General features: G+C 38.0%; 1 protein-coding gene across 2 annotated transcripts in view; it reads right to left on the reverse strand.

Annotated features, from left to right (window-relative positions):
- Nucleotides 1–14,151: 14,151 nt before the first annotated feature.
- Nucleotides 14,152–19,630, reverse strand: part of NKX2-2 (NK2 homeobox 2) — a 6,693-nt gene continuing 1,214 nt past the window's right edge. The window contains exons 2-3 of one of the 2 annotated variants that reach the window (XM_082251423.1): nt 18,361–18,669; nt 14,152–14,541 (exon numbers count right to left, since the gene is read on the reverse strand). In XM_082251423.1, the coding sequence (XP_082107549.1) occupies nt 14,381–14,541; nt 18,361–18,669 (470 nt within the window). In that variant the 3' untranslated portion in view covers nt 14,152–14,380. Of the gene's footprint in view, nt 14,542–17,490; nt 18,670–19,630 lie in introns of those variants that run through there. The other variant, XM_082251422.1, reaches the window with a different exon arrangement.

Below are 19,630 nucleotides of genomic sequence, written 5' to 3' on the forward strand. Positions count from 1 at the left end.
GATTAGGGAACTTAACAAGTGGCTGAGGAATTGGTGTAGGAAGGAGGGGTTTGGGTTCCTGGAGAACTGGGCTGACTTCTCAGTCGGCTACCGGCTCTTTAGTAAGGATGGGCTGCACCTTAATGGGGACGGTACAGCTCTTTTGGGGAGAAAGATGGCCACCAAGTTGGAGGGGCTTTTAAACTAGGAGACGGGGGGGAGGGCTCAGAAGTAGAGTCAGTCAGGAGGAAGCAGAGGACTGAAGGCAGCTGTAGTGTCAGCAGCGACAGTAGGTCCACAAGGTCAATTGGCGGGTCTGTGCGGGAGAACCTCAGACCAAACAGGAATAAACATAACCGCCAATTGCGCTTAACTTCCTTAAAACTAAGAGGGGTATATGCTAATGCCAGGAGCCTAGCTAATAAAATGGATGAGTTGGAAATGTTAGTACATGAGGAGGACATAGACCTTGTGGGAATAACAGAGACTTGGTTCGACCCCTCACATGACTGGCTGGCCAATATCCAAGGGTATTCGGTGTACCGGAAGGACAGGGTAGGAAAAAGAGGGGGAGGGGTATGTCTCTATGTCAAGAACAATATAAAGGTGACAGAAAGGAGTGACATTACGGATGGGATGAGCATGGATTTAGAATCTGTGTGGGTTGAACTCCATAGGGAAGGAGAAAAGGGGAAAGTAATTGTGGGGGTTTGCTATAGGCCACCTAACCAAGGGGAGGAGGTAGAGCTGGAATTTTTAGCACTAATGGGTAAAGTGGCAAAATTGGGATCAGTCATCGTATTGGGGGACTTCAATTACCCCGACATTGACTGGGAAGAGGGGACTGCACACTCACAGAAGGCCCGCCTATTCACGGAAACCTTACTGGATAATTACATGTCACAGTTGGTGGATTCCCCCACCAGAGAAAACGCAGTCCTGGATCTATTGCTCACTAATGACCCAGACATAATCTCGGAGGTAGGAGTCCAGGACAACCTGGGCTCTAGCGATCACAGGATGATCACATTTAGTGTAAATAACAACATAACAAGACAAGTGGGGAACATAAGAACCCTAAACTTCAGAAGGGCAAACTTTCCAAAATTGTACTCAATGATGGAAAAGGTAAACTGGGACCAAACCCTGGGATCCCTGAACACAGAGGAAAAATGGGAATGCTTTAGGAACATATTAGGCAAAGGCATCTTGCAGTGCATTCCTATGGGAAATAAATTTAGAAGAGACAAAGCCAAACCTGGCTGGCTAAACTGTAGCGTCATAAAACTTATTAGGGGGAAAAAATTGGCCTTCAAGAAGTATAAATCAGAGGGCACAGTATCGGCTTTCGAGCAATACAAGGAGGCAAATAAGAAAAGTAAACAAGAAATCAAGATGGCTAAAATCAACTTTGAGAGACAAATAGCGGAGGATAGTAAAAAAAACCCAAAGAAATTCTTTAAATATATCAACAGCAAAAAAACTAAGGCAGAGCATATTGCACACATAATTAACAATGATGGGAGGATGGTTACAGAGGACACTGAAAAAGCAACCGTGCTAAATGCTTTTTTCTCGTCAGTCTTTACACAGGAAAAGGAGGGGTACACTGACCATGACTGTATGGTTAGTAGTAATAAACAGGACTTGCCACCATGGCTAACAGAGGGGGAAATCAGGGAAAGGCTGGATAAACTTAACACAAACAAATCGCCAGGACCGGATGGCATACATCCGAGAGTACTCAAGGAACTCAGTAAAGTTATATCGAGACCACTGTTCCTGATCTTTGCTGACAGTATTAGGACAGGAGATGTACCAGGGGATTGGAAGAAAGCTAACGTGATTCCAATATTCAAAAAGGGCCAGAGGCATATCCCGGGAAATTATAGGCCTGTCAGTTTGACATCAGTAGTATGTAAACTTCTGGAGGGGATGATAAGGGACTATATTGTAGAGTTTGCTAAGGACAACAACATCATCAGCAGTAATCAGCACGGGTTTACAAATGGGCGTTCTTGTCAAACCAATCTCCTTACATTCTACGAGGAGGTGAGCTGTGAGCTAGATAGGGGGAGACCAGTGGATGTGGTGTACTTGGATTTCGCTAAGGCGTTTGATACAGTTCCCCACAAGCGCTTAATTTATAAAATAAGGTCTGCAGGTATCGATAGCAGGGTTTGCTCTTGGATACGGAACTGGCTAAAAAGGCGGGTCCAAAGGGTAGTAATAAACAGCGCATACTCAGACTGGTCTGAGGTGGTAAGCGGGGTCCCCCAAGGCTCAGTCCTGGGACCAACCTTGTTCAATTTATTCATAAACAACATTGAGGTCGGGATCAGTAGTTCGATATCAGTTTTTGCAGATGACACAAAATTGGGCAGGGCAATAACTTCACAACATGAAGCAGATATCCTGCAGAATGACCTGGACAAAATAACAGAGTGGGCAACGACATGGCAAATGAGGTTTAACGTGGAGAAGTGTAAGGTTTTGCACTTGGGGACTAAAAACATAAAATCACAATACACGTTAGGAGGGGAGCCCTTGGGGGAATCAAAAATGGAGAAGGATCTGGGAGTATTGGTTGATGATAGATTAGGAAACAGCATGCAATGTCAAGCGGCAGCTTCCAAAGCCAACAGAATATTAGCATGCATAAAGAAAGGGATGCATTCCAGAGATAAGACTATAATCCTTCCACTTTATAAAACTCTGGTCCGACCGCATCTGGAGTATTCCGTCCAGTTCTGGTCGCCAGTCCTCAGGAGGGATGTGTTGGAGCTGGAGAGAGTCCAGAGAAGGGCAACTAAACTAATTAGGGGATTGGAGGACCTTGACTATGAAGAGCGTCTACAATCGCTCGATTTATTCTCCCTGGAGAAGAGACGTCTGAGGGGGGACATGATAGCAATTTATAAATATCTTAATGGGGATCCCAGCTTAGAAAAAAAGCTGTTCATTCGAAGGGATTGCATGAGGACTCGAGGGCATACAATGCGATTAGAGGAGAAGCGTTTTAACCTCAGGCAACGCGGGGGGTTCTTTACTGTTAGGGCAACAAGATTGTGGAATTCTCTACCACAAGAGGTGGTTTCTGCGGGTAGTATGGTGGCTTTCAAAAGACTCTTAGACTTACATCTCAAGGATCAGAACATTCAGGGGTATGGGAGATGATTACAGCCACACATGCCTACACAGGTTGAACTGGATGGACTATTGTCTTTATTCAACCTCACCTACTATGTAACTATGTAACAAACACACACAGAAAAAAAAAAAAAAAAAGAAAAAATTTAGTTAATTTGGGGGAAGAGGGGACGGGAATATCAACAGAACAAGATTCGAGGGAAAGGAAAAAAAAAAAAAAATTAATTAATAAACAAAAAAAGGAATTCCTGTTTCTATCATTGTAGAACGGGTGACATTGGCACCCCTACCGCATCAATCCAGGCAGACCAGGTGCTTTTTTAGCATGCCATTACATTTATTTTTACTTGGTTCTCTTAATACTTTAGTTTCTGTGACAAAATATTGCAGAGTGGACCTTCCCTCTCGAATGGTCCAGTGTCCGGCAGATTGCCCCTTACCTATCGATTGGGGTATAGATGACCCTCTACTGTGGTGTTCCACCTTGAGCTGCAACTTACTAGTTCCAATGTACTTTTACAGTTGGTGTGAATATGTGTTTTTTGCTTTGTATTGTCCCTTTATTGCATCATGTTAAAACTGTGGAAAAATAATTATCTTTTTATAAAATTATGACTTTTTAGATGGAGCTCAAATTCCCTGAAGAAGGAGATCAAGTCTGCAAAACGCGTCGGAACTGATCATCATAAAGTTCCATCAATCAACTTTTTTACTATAATATTCTGCCCTACTTGTATAGTGGAATATTTTTAAAGTTTATGTGGTCATGTTTGGATGAAAACTACAATTGTATGAATTTGTATTAAAGTTAATCTGATTTTAATACAATTAGTTCATGTTTTGCCTCTTTGACAATTACACATCCCTTAAAGTCCTACGTGAACAAATGGGAGACTTTATCCCCTAGGCATTCTTCTTTTTTCCTCTGTTCTTCACTGTTTACAATCCAGTAATGCATTCTGCTCTGCACAGCCTCAGTTGTCCTATATTCTAGGCACTGTGACGAAAATAGGAGCAGAGCCTCCAGCAAACAGACACAGGAGCAATACTGGGGACAATTCATTGGCATAATTATTAATGTGGAATGTATGTTCTTTGCTAAAGAACATCATTATGTGTCAAGTTGCTTTGGGTACAGTTCTGCTTTAAGCCCCTTTCACACTTCTGCGACTTGTCCTAGGACTTGGGACTGTAGAGTCGCATGGTTAGTCGCACTCCATGATTTCCAATGAGTACCGTTGTCCCTGCACTACTTTGGGATTATTTTAATGAGTTTTGAGGTCCATAGACATAGGTATTGTTTCAAGTCCAGTCAAAATCGCGTCAAAATTGCGGTAAAATCGTGTCAAAAAAATTGCAGTAAAATTGCGCGACTTTTAGGTCGCATAAATGTGAAAGGGGCCCTAATGAACGATAAAGAAAACAAATGTTTTTGACTTATGGTAAATCCTTTTCTTAGATTTAATGGACATAGGACCACCCCCTTCTGTCATATGCTAACTACTTCTACTGCTTTTGCACAAGCTGATGCAAATTGAGAAAGGGAGGGATTATTACTAGCTAGCTAACAGCTTTTTTGTTTTCCAGCATCCAATTTTATTGTAGGCAACAGTATAACCCAGTTGTGTCTGACCCTGTGTCCCTAATGAACTCCAAGAAAATGATTTTAGGGTAACTCAAAAATCTTGTTTTTGACAGCAGCAAAATTATGTGAATCAACCCTAAGGCCCCTTTCACACTTGTGCGGCTTGTCCTGCGACTTGGGACTGCAAAGTCTCATGACAAGTCTTACTCCATGTTTTCTAATGAGTACCATTCATATCTGTGCGACTTCAAGTTGCAACGACTTTAAAGTAGTCCCTGCACTACTTTGGCGCGATTTTATTGCGTTATGAGGTCTATAGACATAGGCATTGCTTCAAGTCCAGTCAAAATTGCAGCAAAATCGTGGTAAAAAGGCACGACTTTTAGGTCGCATAAGTATGAAAGGGCATGAAAAAAATCTTTCTGGATATCTGGTTTAGGAAAACAACTAATTTATATATTAATAGCCTTCTAGGTTTTACAAATAGAGACAAAATCAAAAAGTTTGCCCCGCTTAAAGAGATAATAGAAAATTCTGTGGTCGCACTATAGTGTAAGGCACAATTTGCCTTTACTGCAGCTATGTTATATTATTATCTGCGGCGTCAAAGCACAGAACATAGCTGGGGGCACCTGGATCCACTGTGACTTTTCTGCAGTTTTCTGCAGCAGGATTTGAATAAAATGCTTGAAAAATGGTAAATTATCACTGTTGAAATTCAGCAAAGACAGCATGTACCTAAAAAGTAAAGACAAAATATTTCCATGGTGTCCCAGAGTACGTCACAAGACTGTTTAATTTCCTCACATGTGATTTGCTTTACAGCGAAATGGCTCTAAGGCATAATTTGAACTCTAGACATATATATAAACTACAAATGAATGCAGCTCTGTAAGCAATAATACACTGTTAAATGTATATATATTTTTTAACCTCTTATGGACCGCCGCACGCAGAAATACTGTGGTAAGGAGGCCCTCCTGCGAGAAATCACGTACCTGTATGTGATTTCGTGAAAGGGTCTGGGGGGGGGGGGCGCATGTCCAAACACAACGGGAGCCAGTCAGCGGGTCCGGTGGAACTCCATAGTTTGAGGGTGGTGCTAATATGGGTTATTTTGTTGTGATGAGCAATATCAAAATTAATTTTAATTCCATGTCACGTCTCCAATGAAAGCAAGAATTTTTACGTAATGTATGTGTATTTTTAGTAGCACTAAAAGGGGAGATCCACACCTACAAAGTCCCGTATTTTTTTTCCCTTTGTGTTTAGATTTGGGATGTGGTGTTGACAGAATTGGCCAGGTCACCAATTTACGAAAATATTGTGGTAGGGTGGCCCTCCTGCGTGAAATAATGTACCTGTACTAGTGATCGACCGATATCGGTTTTTAGTTGCTGATACGGATACCGATACTGATATTTTGGCCAATGCATATCGGTATTGGCCGATATTGGCCGATATTTTTGTACCTTTAAAATGTTTTTTTTTTTTTACTTTTTTTTGGACAAGTACTTTTGTTGAGGGATCTGGGGGTCCAAAATACCCCAAACCCCTCCTCTGTACTTAAAAGCATTCAAAACGCCAAGTTTGGCTGTTTTGAATGCTGTCATTTGAATATGGCACCAGACAGTACCCGGAAGTGATGTCACTCATGACATCACTTCCGGGTTTTTGCATGGAGACCCGATCAGAGCCGAATGCGGCTTTCATTGGGACTTCGGCGGCCGTGCAGGCTGGTTGCCGGATTCCCCCGGTGGGACGGGAGACCCAGGTGAGCCGCGGAAGGAGGCGGGAGGGGGGGACGTCCCCTCTTGCTCCTTGTAATGACAGCCAATCGGCGTCTCAGCCGCATCGGTTGTCATTACAAGACAGCCGACCGTCGGCTATGGACGACAGTACCGGGGTGATGCCTCTAGCTGCAGGCATCACTCTGGTACAAGCACTTTCCGAAATATCGGCAATATCGGTAACCACCGGGGCTGATTCCGATATATCTGGAAAAGTGCATATCAGCCCTCGATATATATTGGCTTTGCCGATAATTGGTTGATGTACGCGATTTTATGTACAGGGTCTGGGGGATGGCGCACGCATGTCCAAACACAGCAGGTCATTGTGAACACACCAATCGTTCACAGGAGAAGCAGAATGAGGAGGAAGATGGAGAACTTGTGTTTCTTCTAGAAACAAGAATCTCTGTCTTCCCAAGTTAAGCCACCCCCCATAAATTTAGAAGCACCCCCTAGGAACACACCTAACACTTTGGTTGCCCCTGATGTAAACCCTTTCCTTGCCAGTGTCATTAGTACAATGACAGAACATTTTTTTAGCACTGATCATTGTATTAGTGTCACTGGTCCCCAAAAAAGTTAGTGTCCGATTTGTCCGCAGCAATGTCGCAGTCCCATTTAAAATCGCTGATTGCTGCCATTACTAGTAAAATAAAAAAAATATTTCATAAAATTTTATCATAGATTGGAGACACTATATCTTTTTTTTTTGCACAAACCAATCAATATACACTTATTTCTCCCCTCTCTTCTGTTTTCATTGAATATCTCACTGTAGTGGAAGGAGAGTTGTTGGTTTCTTCTTCCTCTTCACCTCCTACCCTTATTGGATGTCTTAGGAATGGGTCCCCCCTTTTCCTTGGGTTGATACCTACCCAACCCCTTTGACGTTATTTGGCTACCAGTGGCTATTTAACCTGGCCGATGCGAACGTATGCTTTAATCCTCCAAAGTTGCAATAGAATCTATTTCATAATTGTACATTTTTGTGAAATCTAAATGTAATAATATATACCTGTCAAAAAGAAATATACCTTGTATTAGTTTATCTTTTTTTCTTTTGTGTTTGTAGTAACCCAACTGAACCCTGTTTGTAAACACCCCTGAAGAAGCCAAAAGGCGAAACGCATTGGGAGGAGTCCCGTAACTCTGCACCTACTTGCTATCACGCTATGCAGCTGTTGTGGAGGGGGAGGAACTCCATAGTTTGAGGGTGGTTTCTAATATGGGTTATTTTGTTGTGATGTGCAATATCAAAATTAATTTTAATTTCATGTCATGTCTCCAATGATTGGAGCCTTTTTACTTCATGTTTGTATTGAATAAAGCAAGAATGTTTACGTAATGTATGTGTACTTTTAGTAGCACTAAAAGGGGAGATCAACATCTACAAAGTCCCATATTTTTTTCCATTTGTGTTTAGATTTGGGATGTGGTGTTGACAGAATTGGCCAGGTCACCAATTTACAAAAATACTGTAGCAGGGTGGCCCTCCTGCGCGAAATAACGTACCTGTATGTGATTTTATGTACAGGGTCTGGGGTAGGGGGGCGTTCGCATGTTCAAACACAGCAGGAGCCTATCAGCAGGTCCGGTGGACGCAATGTCCGCCAGGACCCACCGATCGTCCACACGAGAAGCAGAATGGGGAGGAAGATTGAGAACTTGTGTTTCTTCTAGAAAAAAGAATCTCTGCCTTCCCCAGTTAAGTCAACCCCAATACAGTTAGAAAGCACCCCCTAGGAACAAACCTAACCCTTTGGTCGCCCCTGATGTTAACCCCTTCCCTGCCAGTGTCATTGATACAATGACAGTGCATTTTTTTTAGCACTGATCACTGTATTAGTGTCACTGGTCCCCAAAAAAGTGTAAACGTATAAGTTAGTTTCCGATTTGTCTGCCAATATCGCAGTCCCACTAAAAAACGCAAATTGCCGCCATGTAAAAAAAAAAAAAAAAAATTCATAAAAATTTACCATAGATTGTAGATGCTATAACTTTTGTGCAAACCAATCAATACATACTTATTTCTGCCCTCTCTCCTGTTTTCATTGAATATCTCACTGTAGTGGAAGGAGAGTTGTTGGTTTCTTCTTCCTCTTCACCTTCTACCCTTATTGGAAGTCTTAGGAATGGGTCCCCCCTTTCCCTTGGGTTGATACCTACCCAACCCCTTTGACGTTATTTGGCTACCAGTGACTATTTAACCTTGGTTATGCGAACATATGCGATCTCCTCCAAAGTTGCAATAGAATCTACTTCATAATTGTAAGTTTTTGTGAAATCTAAATATAATAATATATACCTGTCAAAAAGAAATATGCCTTGTATATATATATATATATATATACCTTGTATTAGTTTATCTTTTTTCTGAACCCTCTTTGTAAACCCCCCTGAAGAAGCCATAAGGCGAAACGCGTTGGGAGGAGTCCCGACCTCTGCACCTACTGGCTATCGTGCTATGCAGCTGTTGTGGAGGGGGAGGAAATCCATAGTTTGAGGGTGGTGCTAATTTGGGTTATTTTGTTGTCATTTGCAACATCAAAATTGATTTTAATTTCATGTCACGTCTAAAACAAATGGAGCCTTTTTACTTCATGTTTGTATTGAATAAAGCAAGATTTTTTACGTAATGTATGTGTACTTTTAGTAGCACTTAAGAGGGAGATCAACATCTAAAAAGTCCCATAATGTTTTCCATTTGTGATTTCCCATTGGGATGTGGTGTTGACAGAATTGGGCAGGTCACCAATTAGTGAAAATATGGCCCTCCTGCGTGAAATCACGTACCCTTACGTGATTTCCTATACAGGGTCTGGGGGGGGGCGCGCACAGTGGGAGCCAATCAGCAGGTCTGGCAGACACAATGTCTGCCAGGAGCCACCGATCGTTCACAGGAGAAGCAGAACCAGGAGGAAGATGGAGGATCTCTGTCTTCCCCAGTTAAGCCACCCCCACACAGCTAGAAAGCACCCCCTAGGAACACACCTAACCCTTTGGTCGCCCCTGATGGTAACCCCTTCCCTGCCAGTGTCATTAGTATAGTGAAAGTGCATTTTTTTTAGCACTGATCACTGTATTAGTGTCACTAGTCCCCAAAAAAGTGTAAAAGTGTAAGTTAATGTCCGATTTGTCCGCCGCAATGTCGCAGTCCCGTTAAAAATCGCTGATTGCCGCCATTAGTAGTACAATAAAAAAATTACATAACAATATCCCATAGTTTTTAGACGCGATAACTTTTGAGCAAACCAATCAATATACGCTTATTGGGATTTTTTTTTTAACAAAAATATGTAGCAGAATACATATTGCCCTAAATTACTGAATAAATTCGATTTTTACATTTTTTTATTGGGTATGTTTTATAGCATATAGTAAAAAATAATGTTTTTTTTTTTTTTTTCAAAATTGTTGGTCTTTTTTTGTTTATAGTGCAAAAAATAAAAACCACAGAGGTGATCAAATACCACCAAAACAAGCTCTATTTGTGGGGGGAACTATTTCATTTGGGTACAGCATCGCACGACTGCGCAATTGTCAGGTAAAATAACGCTATGCCATATCGCAAAAAATGGCCTGGTCATAAAGGGGGGTAAACCTTCCGGGGCTGAAGTGGTAATGTGTACTTGTCTCAATTAAGAGCACTATGTATATATCCTGCCTGCTGCCTTGTTCCTCTGCTATCAGCGTTCCTGACACCAAGAGAAAAAAGTTGACAGGGGGGGCACCTCCAGCTGATTGACAGCCTCTGTTCCTGTGTGCTTTGTGAAGGGGGGATGTGCTCCTTCCCTCCAATGGGATGTCAGAGCTCTCCTCACTGAGCTCTGCAGAGTGTCAGCCCTCTGCCCCCTTTTTACAGACAACTCAGACAAACTTTATAAATTCTGCACTTTAAAAGGCTGTAGAGAAGAGAGAACTGCAGATAAACAAGTACAACTTATGTAGGAGGATTTGTCTTATCTCTGCATATCACCTGAGCCTGGTCACTTCACTGTGTATATGTAAGGATTTACAACCACTTTAAAGATGAACTAAAGGCAAAAAATAAAATATTGTAAACAGGCAGGGTATTTATGCAGAAAAGACATGCTATGGGGTGGATTTACTAAAACTGCGTGTGCAAAATCTGCTGCAGCTCTGCATATAAACCAATCAGCTTCCAGGTCATTTTGTCAAAGCTTATTTGAAAAAGCTGAAGTTAGAGGCTGATTGGCTACCATGCACTGCATTTTGTACTATAAACTTTATATAAACTATTTACTATTTAATATGATAACCTACCCAATCTATTCAATTAGGCAAGCCCTTGCAGTACATAATTGTTGGTAGATCTAAAGGAGATTGCACAATCAGATTGATGTGTGTAAGGAACTCAACATTGGATATTTGTATTAATACAGAAATTACTTAGCATGGACACAGAGCTAACTTCAATTCCCTCTAAGCTGATTAGAGCAGCACATCAGAAGGTCCATTAGCTGCAAGCGCCACCTGGGGGATGCAATACACACTGCAGCATCCCCTCCCTCTCGCAAGCTGCATTCATAGACCCATTCCTCTGTAGATATTGTTAGAAACATAAATTATCTCTCTAACCTGCATTTCTTATCCTACTGCGACCCCCTGAGGCCGCCTCTCCCTACTCCTCATTTGTTCAGGCTATCTGCGCTTCCAATGGCCGCCCTGGAAAGGCCAATTTGCTGTGTACTTCATAAATGTAATCCCTACAAAGGGAGCAAAAATGGAGTCTAGAGACAAGAAAGAGAATACAACAGCACTGATCCCCCAGCAAACCTAAAAGGTAGAGACTGATACATAAATCATGTAGCTGAACCTATCAATAACACATTGCCAAATAAAAAAATAAATGTTTTTTTTCCTCTTTATTAAATACAACCTCCCCCAAGCCTTGGATGCCTGAGACCACCACCAAAATGAAGTAATAAATAAAAATATTTTACTGTGTTCAGTGAACAGAGAATCCTGCTTATACAGAATCCTATCCATTATTTCCATGTAGGTTTTTTTTGTTTTTTTTATATATGGATATACAGAAATGATGAGTTGATGGTGCAAACTATATGACAGGTCAAAGTCTACTTCACATTACAGTTATTTTATTTGCTTGCACCAAACGGCTGCACTATATGCACACACTTACACACATTATATCAAATATACCTAATAAATCAAGGCTGACTTCACTAAGAATACAAACATGCAATACTATATATAAAATAAGAGGTCCATACAATTCATTGTCAATGTGGTGGAAATGCTTTAAATTCATTGTCACATCTTCCAGTGGCTTGTTAAGTGATGACGTAGAACTGAAAAGGCTTGAAGCATTTATTTAGTCATTTAACTATAAATATCTTTATATTTGGTAAATGACTAATAGGTACCTTATTATTATTAACGGCATGTCTGTTTATATGTGTACATTTGTGGGTAATGAGGTATGATTGTGTGACTATAGAACGAAGAACGCATGTTTTATTGTAAAATTAGGGCAGCATATAAATTAAAAATAGTTTTTTCTTTACAGCAGACAGGCAGAGGAGACACAGGAGAACATGGTTGCCTTGTATTTGCCGGTTATACTAATTATTAGTTGTTATGAATATATAGAATTAAAAAAATACTATATATATATATATATATATATATATATATATATATATATATATATAGCATTTTTTTAATATATAAAAGGCACTGATGCTGTATCTGTATTAATATATATATACAGCATCAGTGCCTGTGTAAAAAGAAGAGAAAGAAAGAAAGAAAGAAAGAAAGAAAGAAAGAAAGAAAGAAAGAAAGAAAGAAAGAAAGAAAGAAAGAAAGAAAGAAAGAAAGAAAAAAAGAAAGAAAGAAAGAAAGACAGAGAAAAAGCATATACATATAAATATAAATATATATATATATATATATATATATATACACACACACACCACAGCACCAGTGCCTGTGTTTAGTTTAAAAAAAAAAAAAAAATATATATATATATATATATATATATATATATATATATATATATACCTATATACCTATATTCCCATGTCTAGTAGGGTTCTGGGTGCTCAAGCTTCCCACAAACAATTCAAGAGCATAGAGTGGATGATTGCTCTTGTCACCAAACTGGCTCCAGTGCTCAAGTTATATATATATATATATGTACATTTTGTTTGTGGTTATATGTAACCTGTTAGTATCCATCCCATGTATAGTCCAGGTCCCTTTAGCTTTATACCATGGGGAAGGAATTGCCACTGGAGAGACAAGTATAACTGTCATAGACAAGGAATGCAGCCTCTCATATTTTCACTCTGTTGTTAGTACAGCCGGTATAAAAGGTGATTTTCTTTAAACAAATATATATCCAGCGAAAAATTAAACCATTTATCTCAAGGACAGGGCATCCTAGAAAATATTCAAGTAAAGAGCTCTGCTGACCCCTGGTGGGGAAAAGGTGAAATTCAATTTAAAATAGCTTCTGCTTTCCTATCGGCCAGCCTGATTACATCTCGCTATCTTATTAATAATGTTGACCCAAAACAAAGCCTTAAAAAGCAATAAAACTAGATTGCTTCCTATCAGAGATAGCGAGGGCTGAAGTGCCGTTTTGGAGATGAGGCTACATTTGGATGTGCACTGAGGAACAGAGAGATGATATATAGAAGTGTCACAGTGTCTGCTCTTATGAAGTCACAAGTGCATATTTCCTGGCTGCAACAGCCAACACACACTATTGTGCATTCCTGGAGCCTATTGGAACTTGGGATCTGAAGAGATGGTGAACTACAAATCTCAGCATGGATATCCACAGGCCGACTGGGCTTGCTGGTACTTATAGTTCCACAGCAATCGCCATTGGCTCACTAAACATATGGAGGAACTAGAAGCCCAGGCATCTCTATAAACTATTTTTTCTAAATATGCTTCCTCTGACAGTCAAAAAGGTTAAAGATGATGCTACTAGTGGGGTTTTGCACTTTATTTTCAACCCCCACCCTTCCCTAATAACAAGCTTTTTGTTTTACCACTTCAAGCAATCATTCAGTAATTGTCCCTCATACATGCAACAGAGAAATGTCATTGTACTTCTGTAAATATTGGATTAGCTCCTCAATGACCAGGCTCTCCAGCAGAAGCCAAGAGCCAGTCTAAGGTTTGCTCCATAAGCCCAATAGTCAATAGGTAGTCAATAGGTAGTCAACATCATCATGCTCATTTTAACGACCTACCTCTGATCTCTGCAAAGCCTAAAAGGTCCATTCACTTCCCTCTAGAGTTGCCTTTAAAACCCAACACCTGACTACTGCATATCTAATTTCAAGGCCAATCCCCCCCATAAAAGCATTAGCTTATTGGCCTTACAAAACCAAGTTCCAATTTCCTTCTGTCGGTGTAAGCTTAAATACCTCCTAATCAACTTAAGGAAAGCTAGTTACCGATCCACAAAGCCACTAGACCCAGCGGATGTTCAACAGACATTTTGGAATAATTTACTTGAATAACCAAAAAAAAAAAAAAAACAAGAAGAGAAAGAAAAAAAGAACAAAAATACATCAAAATGCAAATTAAAAATTTAACACGCAAAATAAAAAAAAATGAATATAAAAATCGTGATTTTTTTTTTTTAAGTTCTTGACATAATACATTCCAATTCCCATCGATCCCTGTACTTTGAAGGACGAAAAAAAATTGCAACATTGAGACAGTTGATTCACAAAAGGCATTATTGTGTCCAGCAGTCAGTGTACATATTCAATTAATTATGATGTCCACAGATTTTGTTTTCTTTTCCTTTTTTTTCTCTCTCACTCTCTCTCTCTCTAGTCCTATGTGTGTGAAACAAGCAGAATCAGTTCTTTTCTTGTCCATTATTGTAGCATTCTATCGATTTTCCCAGCACTTTGTTAATATGTAACAGACTAAAGCGATTACAGGTGCCAGCAGCTGGGTCTACACAGAGAAATCTTAGGTATAGCTGGTCCAAAATTGTCTTCGACACTTGTGCCCTCACTAAAAAGGAAGACATGGATAGAATGGGTCAGATCTAAATAGAATTTCACCACTGGAATTTTATAATGCACACTAATAAATACTTCTATGAAATCATTTCCTGGGTTTAGATGGGGGCACTTTTTTTTTTCATTTAAATCTAGCAGCGGAAGTGTAATTAGGATGTCTGCTTAAAGTGTCATTTTTTTTATTTTTTATTTTATAGTCCTGAGCCCTAGCTAAGGCTTTTCCCAATTTCCTGTGGAATGACAAGTAATCTTGTCAGAGGACATGGAAAAAAAAAGGGGGGTTGTTATGCCTTTCTCCTTCCACACGAATAAATATAGCACGAATTTTTAATTCGTCTTCCTTTCACAGACAACAATGCTGGTTTTGAATGCTGGACACAATTTGGGTTTTGTGAAAGTCTCTTTTTTTTTTTTTGCCCTCCCTCATCCCAGCTGTCCATATGGAATACAGCGTGTACAAGTTGGATCACAATGGAAACAACTGACAGGCACAACAAAACCTTCTAGGACGGTTCTCCCTGTCTCTGGGATGCACTGCTACTGATAAACCTATTCAATAGCCAGCCCAGGAAAGAATAGAAGAGGAAGAAAAAAAAAATCACTATCTTTCTGTGTGTCCCCCATGGGTCTCTTTCATTGAGACTTGTTAATATGCACGCCTCTTACATCCACTACTACCAGCCTTTCTCATTGTCCTGTTTTGTCCTGTCTACTGTATATTGTTCAAAGATAGACTGCACAAACTGCCCCATTAGAGTGTGAAATTTAAGGCCAGAGGGGTTAGGGCCACACAAGGCTTGGAGGCTTTTATTGACTCAGGTACAAGATGCTAGTTACTATGCTCTTTTTGTGGTTTGGAAGTTAAAATGGCAAGGTACCAAGCATGGACAATTGATCTAGTTTTATATATGGGGAAAACTACTATAGACAATTCTTAACATGCAGAAAATACACATTTATGTACATTAATAAAAGTAACTGCTTACATAGCCATCTATATTTACAATTATTAAGAGTACCTACCCAGTGACAACTTTACATAAAGAGAAACGTGATATCTCCATATCCATATATATACATATATATACACACATATATATATATATATATATATATATATATATATATATATATATATGATAAAATATATAATATATCATATAGTAATATATCTATGTTACATAGTACATTTATAGTATATAAATGTTATCTGTATGTAGATAGATCACATCTCTTATTATTGAAATTTGTCTATGGGTAGGTACTCATATATATATATATATATATATATATATATATATATATATATATATATACATATATATATATATATATATATATATATATATATATATAGATAGATAGATAGATAGATAGATAGATAGATAGATAGATAGATAGATAGATAGATAGATAGATAGATAGATAGATAGATAGATAGATATACATATAGCTATATATCTATATATATATTTCTGTATCTATCTATCTATCTATCTATCTATCTATCTATCTATCTATCTATATCTATATATATATATATATATATATATATCTATATCTATATATATATATATATATATATAGAGAGAGAGAGAGAGAGAGAGAGATCTATATATCTATCTCTTTCTCTCTCTCTCTCTCTCTCTCTCTCTCTCTCTCTCTATATATATATATATATATATATAATTACAGCAAATATTGATCGCAGCAGAAATTAATCAAAGTTACAATAACACTATAAGATTGTAAAAACAATATCTATACTTAAAATATTATTTTAGAGCTTCATAAAAGCAATACATAATTGTGCCCATTAAGAATTAGTGGAGATTACCTCAATCATGTAAACAGTAGATTTCAAAGACCTTACATAACTTTGGGATGAGTGGTGATGGGGGGGGGGGGGGGGGGGGTTATACGATTACCTGCTAAATGCATTTAACACCGACTCATATAGTACATCAGTTATGTCTGAGGTCGGGTAATCTTGTCAGAATTGAATTATGGGACTAAATACTCTGGTAACAATCCATCTGTAATTGCTAATCAATATTTATTATAAATATAACATGACATGAATACAGTTTGCAGGTTGTAACTCGGAGGGGTTAAGAAAAGTCGGTAAGTCAGTCTAAAATTATTTGGGAGAAAAAAAATGAGAATGGAATAACAATGAAGAAAATATATGTATTTATAAAAAAATAAATGTATATATATATATATATATATATATATATATATATATATATATATATATAGCACGGGTAGTGTGTGGAATATAGTAAGGCCATTTTAAAGGTAACGCAAATTAATTTATATTGCAGAATCAGTATGTTTTGCCTTGCAGAAGCGACTGAAAATATTTTAAGAAATAGAAAAAATCAAAAATAGGAAGAAAATAAATCAAATAAAAAACCTTCTTTCAAATGCAACTAACAAAAAAAAAAAAAAAAGAAAAAAAAAAGTGCTGTACAGATTGTTTGAGACGCAAATGTTTGCCTGTTGAAGGGGCTCTTTACTGTCTAAGTAAGTGGGGTCTATTTCTTGTTCTATGTCACTTTACCTTGGCTGCCTCTCCAGAAAGATAAATAGAACTCTCAACCATGATCAAGTAAATACATAGATACATAACACATCGTCACCTAGTATTGACTAGATTTAATAATACAACTATTGCAAAGACAGTGATTCTAATAATAATAAGCCTATGAAAATATATATATAAAAAGCTGTTATTAAATATAACGTTGTTAGAGAGAATATACACTATTCAACAAATGATATAATTGTAATAATTGTTGTTTTTTTTTTTTTTTTTTAATCCGCAGCAAAATCTTTACTATCTGTATATTTTTTTCTGTCCAAAAATTCAAGCACACATTCTTTCTTTTTTAACACATGGTTTTATTAAAATTCTTATAAAAATTGAAAATCTCCCAAGAATGCGTTTTTTTTTTTCATACATAATAGTGGGTGTATATCTCTATGCAGATGTCTTTGAAATTAATTTTTGTTGCCTTCTGTTTTGTGTTTTGGGGAAATGGTTGCATAAAAAACGCCCTGAAGGTTACTGATGACAACAAAAACACAAATATTTACAAAAAAAATTGCTAAGAGGTGAGAATTTTTTTACATGGGCATAAATATTTAAAGTTTCATATAAAAGAAGGAAATAAAATTCTCTCTATTTTTTTTAAAGTGATTCCACTGGTTTGATAGACAACTTACAACATCTCTACAGCACACAAACATACTTTACAAAAATAATAATAATAATAATAATAAAAAAAAAAATTATAGTCACAAAAGCAGAACAAATGATTCCTCTTGGCGTTGTAGGTAGGCAGATTCATGGGTCAGTTTTGTAAACATGGTTCACAAGATACCAGAAGGATAGGATTTGGAGAATGGATTGACCTCCATGAGAAAACAAAAACATCAAAAATAAAAAACATGATCAATAATAATTATAATTATAATAATAGTTTTTTTTTTTTTTTTTTACCCAACAGTCTTTTTCAGTGATTTTTTGGAGCACATCAGTCTGTATATAGAAAAGTTCACCAAGTCCACTGTTGGGCTGGCACCAAATGATGGGCTGTTGCGTATTGGGGATTACTGGCAGAGCTGTAGTGGGCATTATATTGCATATGCTGTAATGACTGGGCGCTATATGCTGAGAAGGGGATGCCAGCGGGGAAAGTGGCAGCTAAGTCCTGAGCTTTGAGCGTGTGGCATGGTTTACCATCTCTTACTAAGACTGGCACTGCCACCCGTCTAGGGGAGGGGAGAGGAGTGACTTCCATACCTTTCTCTGCCCGAGCCCTCTTCATCTTGTACCTGTGGTTCTGGAACCAGATCTTCACCTGGGTGGGGGTGAGCCGGATCAGGCTGGCCAGGTGTTCTCTCTCTGGTGCTGAAAGGTACCTCTGCTGCCTAAATCTCCTCTCCAGTTCATAAGTCTGAGCCTTGGAGAACAGCACCCGTCTCTTCCTTTTCTTCCCAGAGTCTGCGCTGCTGGAGGTCTCCTTGTCGTTGTCTGGGGATTCATCGGCAGAAGGTTCGGGGGATTTGGGCGAGGAGTCCTGCTGGGAGTTGCTGGATGCAAACCCGTGTACTGCAAAGAGAATGGATGGAGGGAGCTTGTCATTAACCAAGAACATTACATAGAACTACACAGCAACCTGTTCCTCTATCCATGGAGATGAAGAGAGAGGAACATAAATAGATAGATGGATAGAAAGAAAGAAAGAAAGAAAGAAAGAAAGAAAGAAAGAAAGAAAGAAAGAAAGAAAGAAAGAAAGAAAGAAAGAAAGAAAGGACAGATAGCTAAAAGAATAAATAAATATAGCTAGATAGGGGAGAAAGAAGAAAAGATAGATAGCTAATAGATGAAAGAAATATAAATAGATAGATAGATAGATAGATAGATAGATAGATAGATAGATAGATAGATAGATAGATAGATAGATAGATAGATAGATAGATAGATAGATAGATAGATCAGAGGAAGAAAATATAGATAGCTAATAGAAGAAAGAAAGAAAGAAAGAAAGAAAGAAAGAAAGAAAGAAAGAAAGAAAGAAAGAAAGAAAGAAAGAAAGAAAGAAAGAAAGAAAGAAAGAAAGAAAGAAAGAAAGGAAAATACAGATAGCTAAACAATTAAAGAAATATAGCTAGATAGATGAGAAAGAAGAAAAGATAGATAGCTAACAGATGAAAGAAATATAGATAGATAGATAGATAGATAGATAGATAGATAGATAGATAGATAGATAGATAGATAGATAGATAGATAGATAATATCAATAGCTAATAAATGAGAGAAAATAGACATAGGCAAATAAAATATAGACACACAGATAGAAGAGAAAAACGGGCAAAAATAAAGATAGATAGATAGATAGATAGATAGATAGATAAATAGATAGATAGATAGATAGATAGATAGATAGATAGATAGATAGATAGATAGATAGATAGATAGATAGATAGATAGATAGATAGATAGATAGATAGATAGATAGATAGATAGATAGATAGATAGATAAGAAGAAAATATAGAGAGCTTATAGATG

Source organism: Pelophylax lessonae, assembly GCF_965119305.1.
Source record: "Pelophylax lessonae genome assembly, chromosome: 3".
In the NCBI taxonomy this organism is placed as follows: Eukaryota; Metazoa; Chordata; class Amphibia; order Anura; family Ranidae; genus Pelophylax; species Pelophylax lessonae.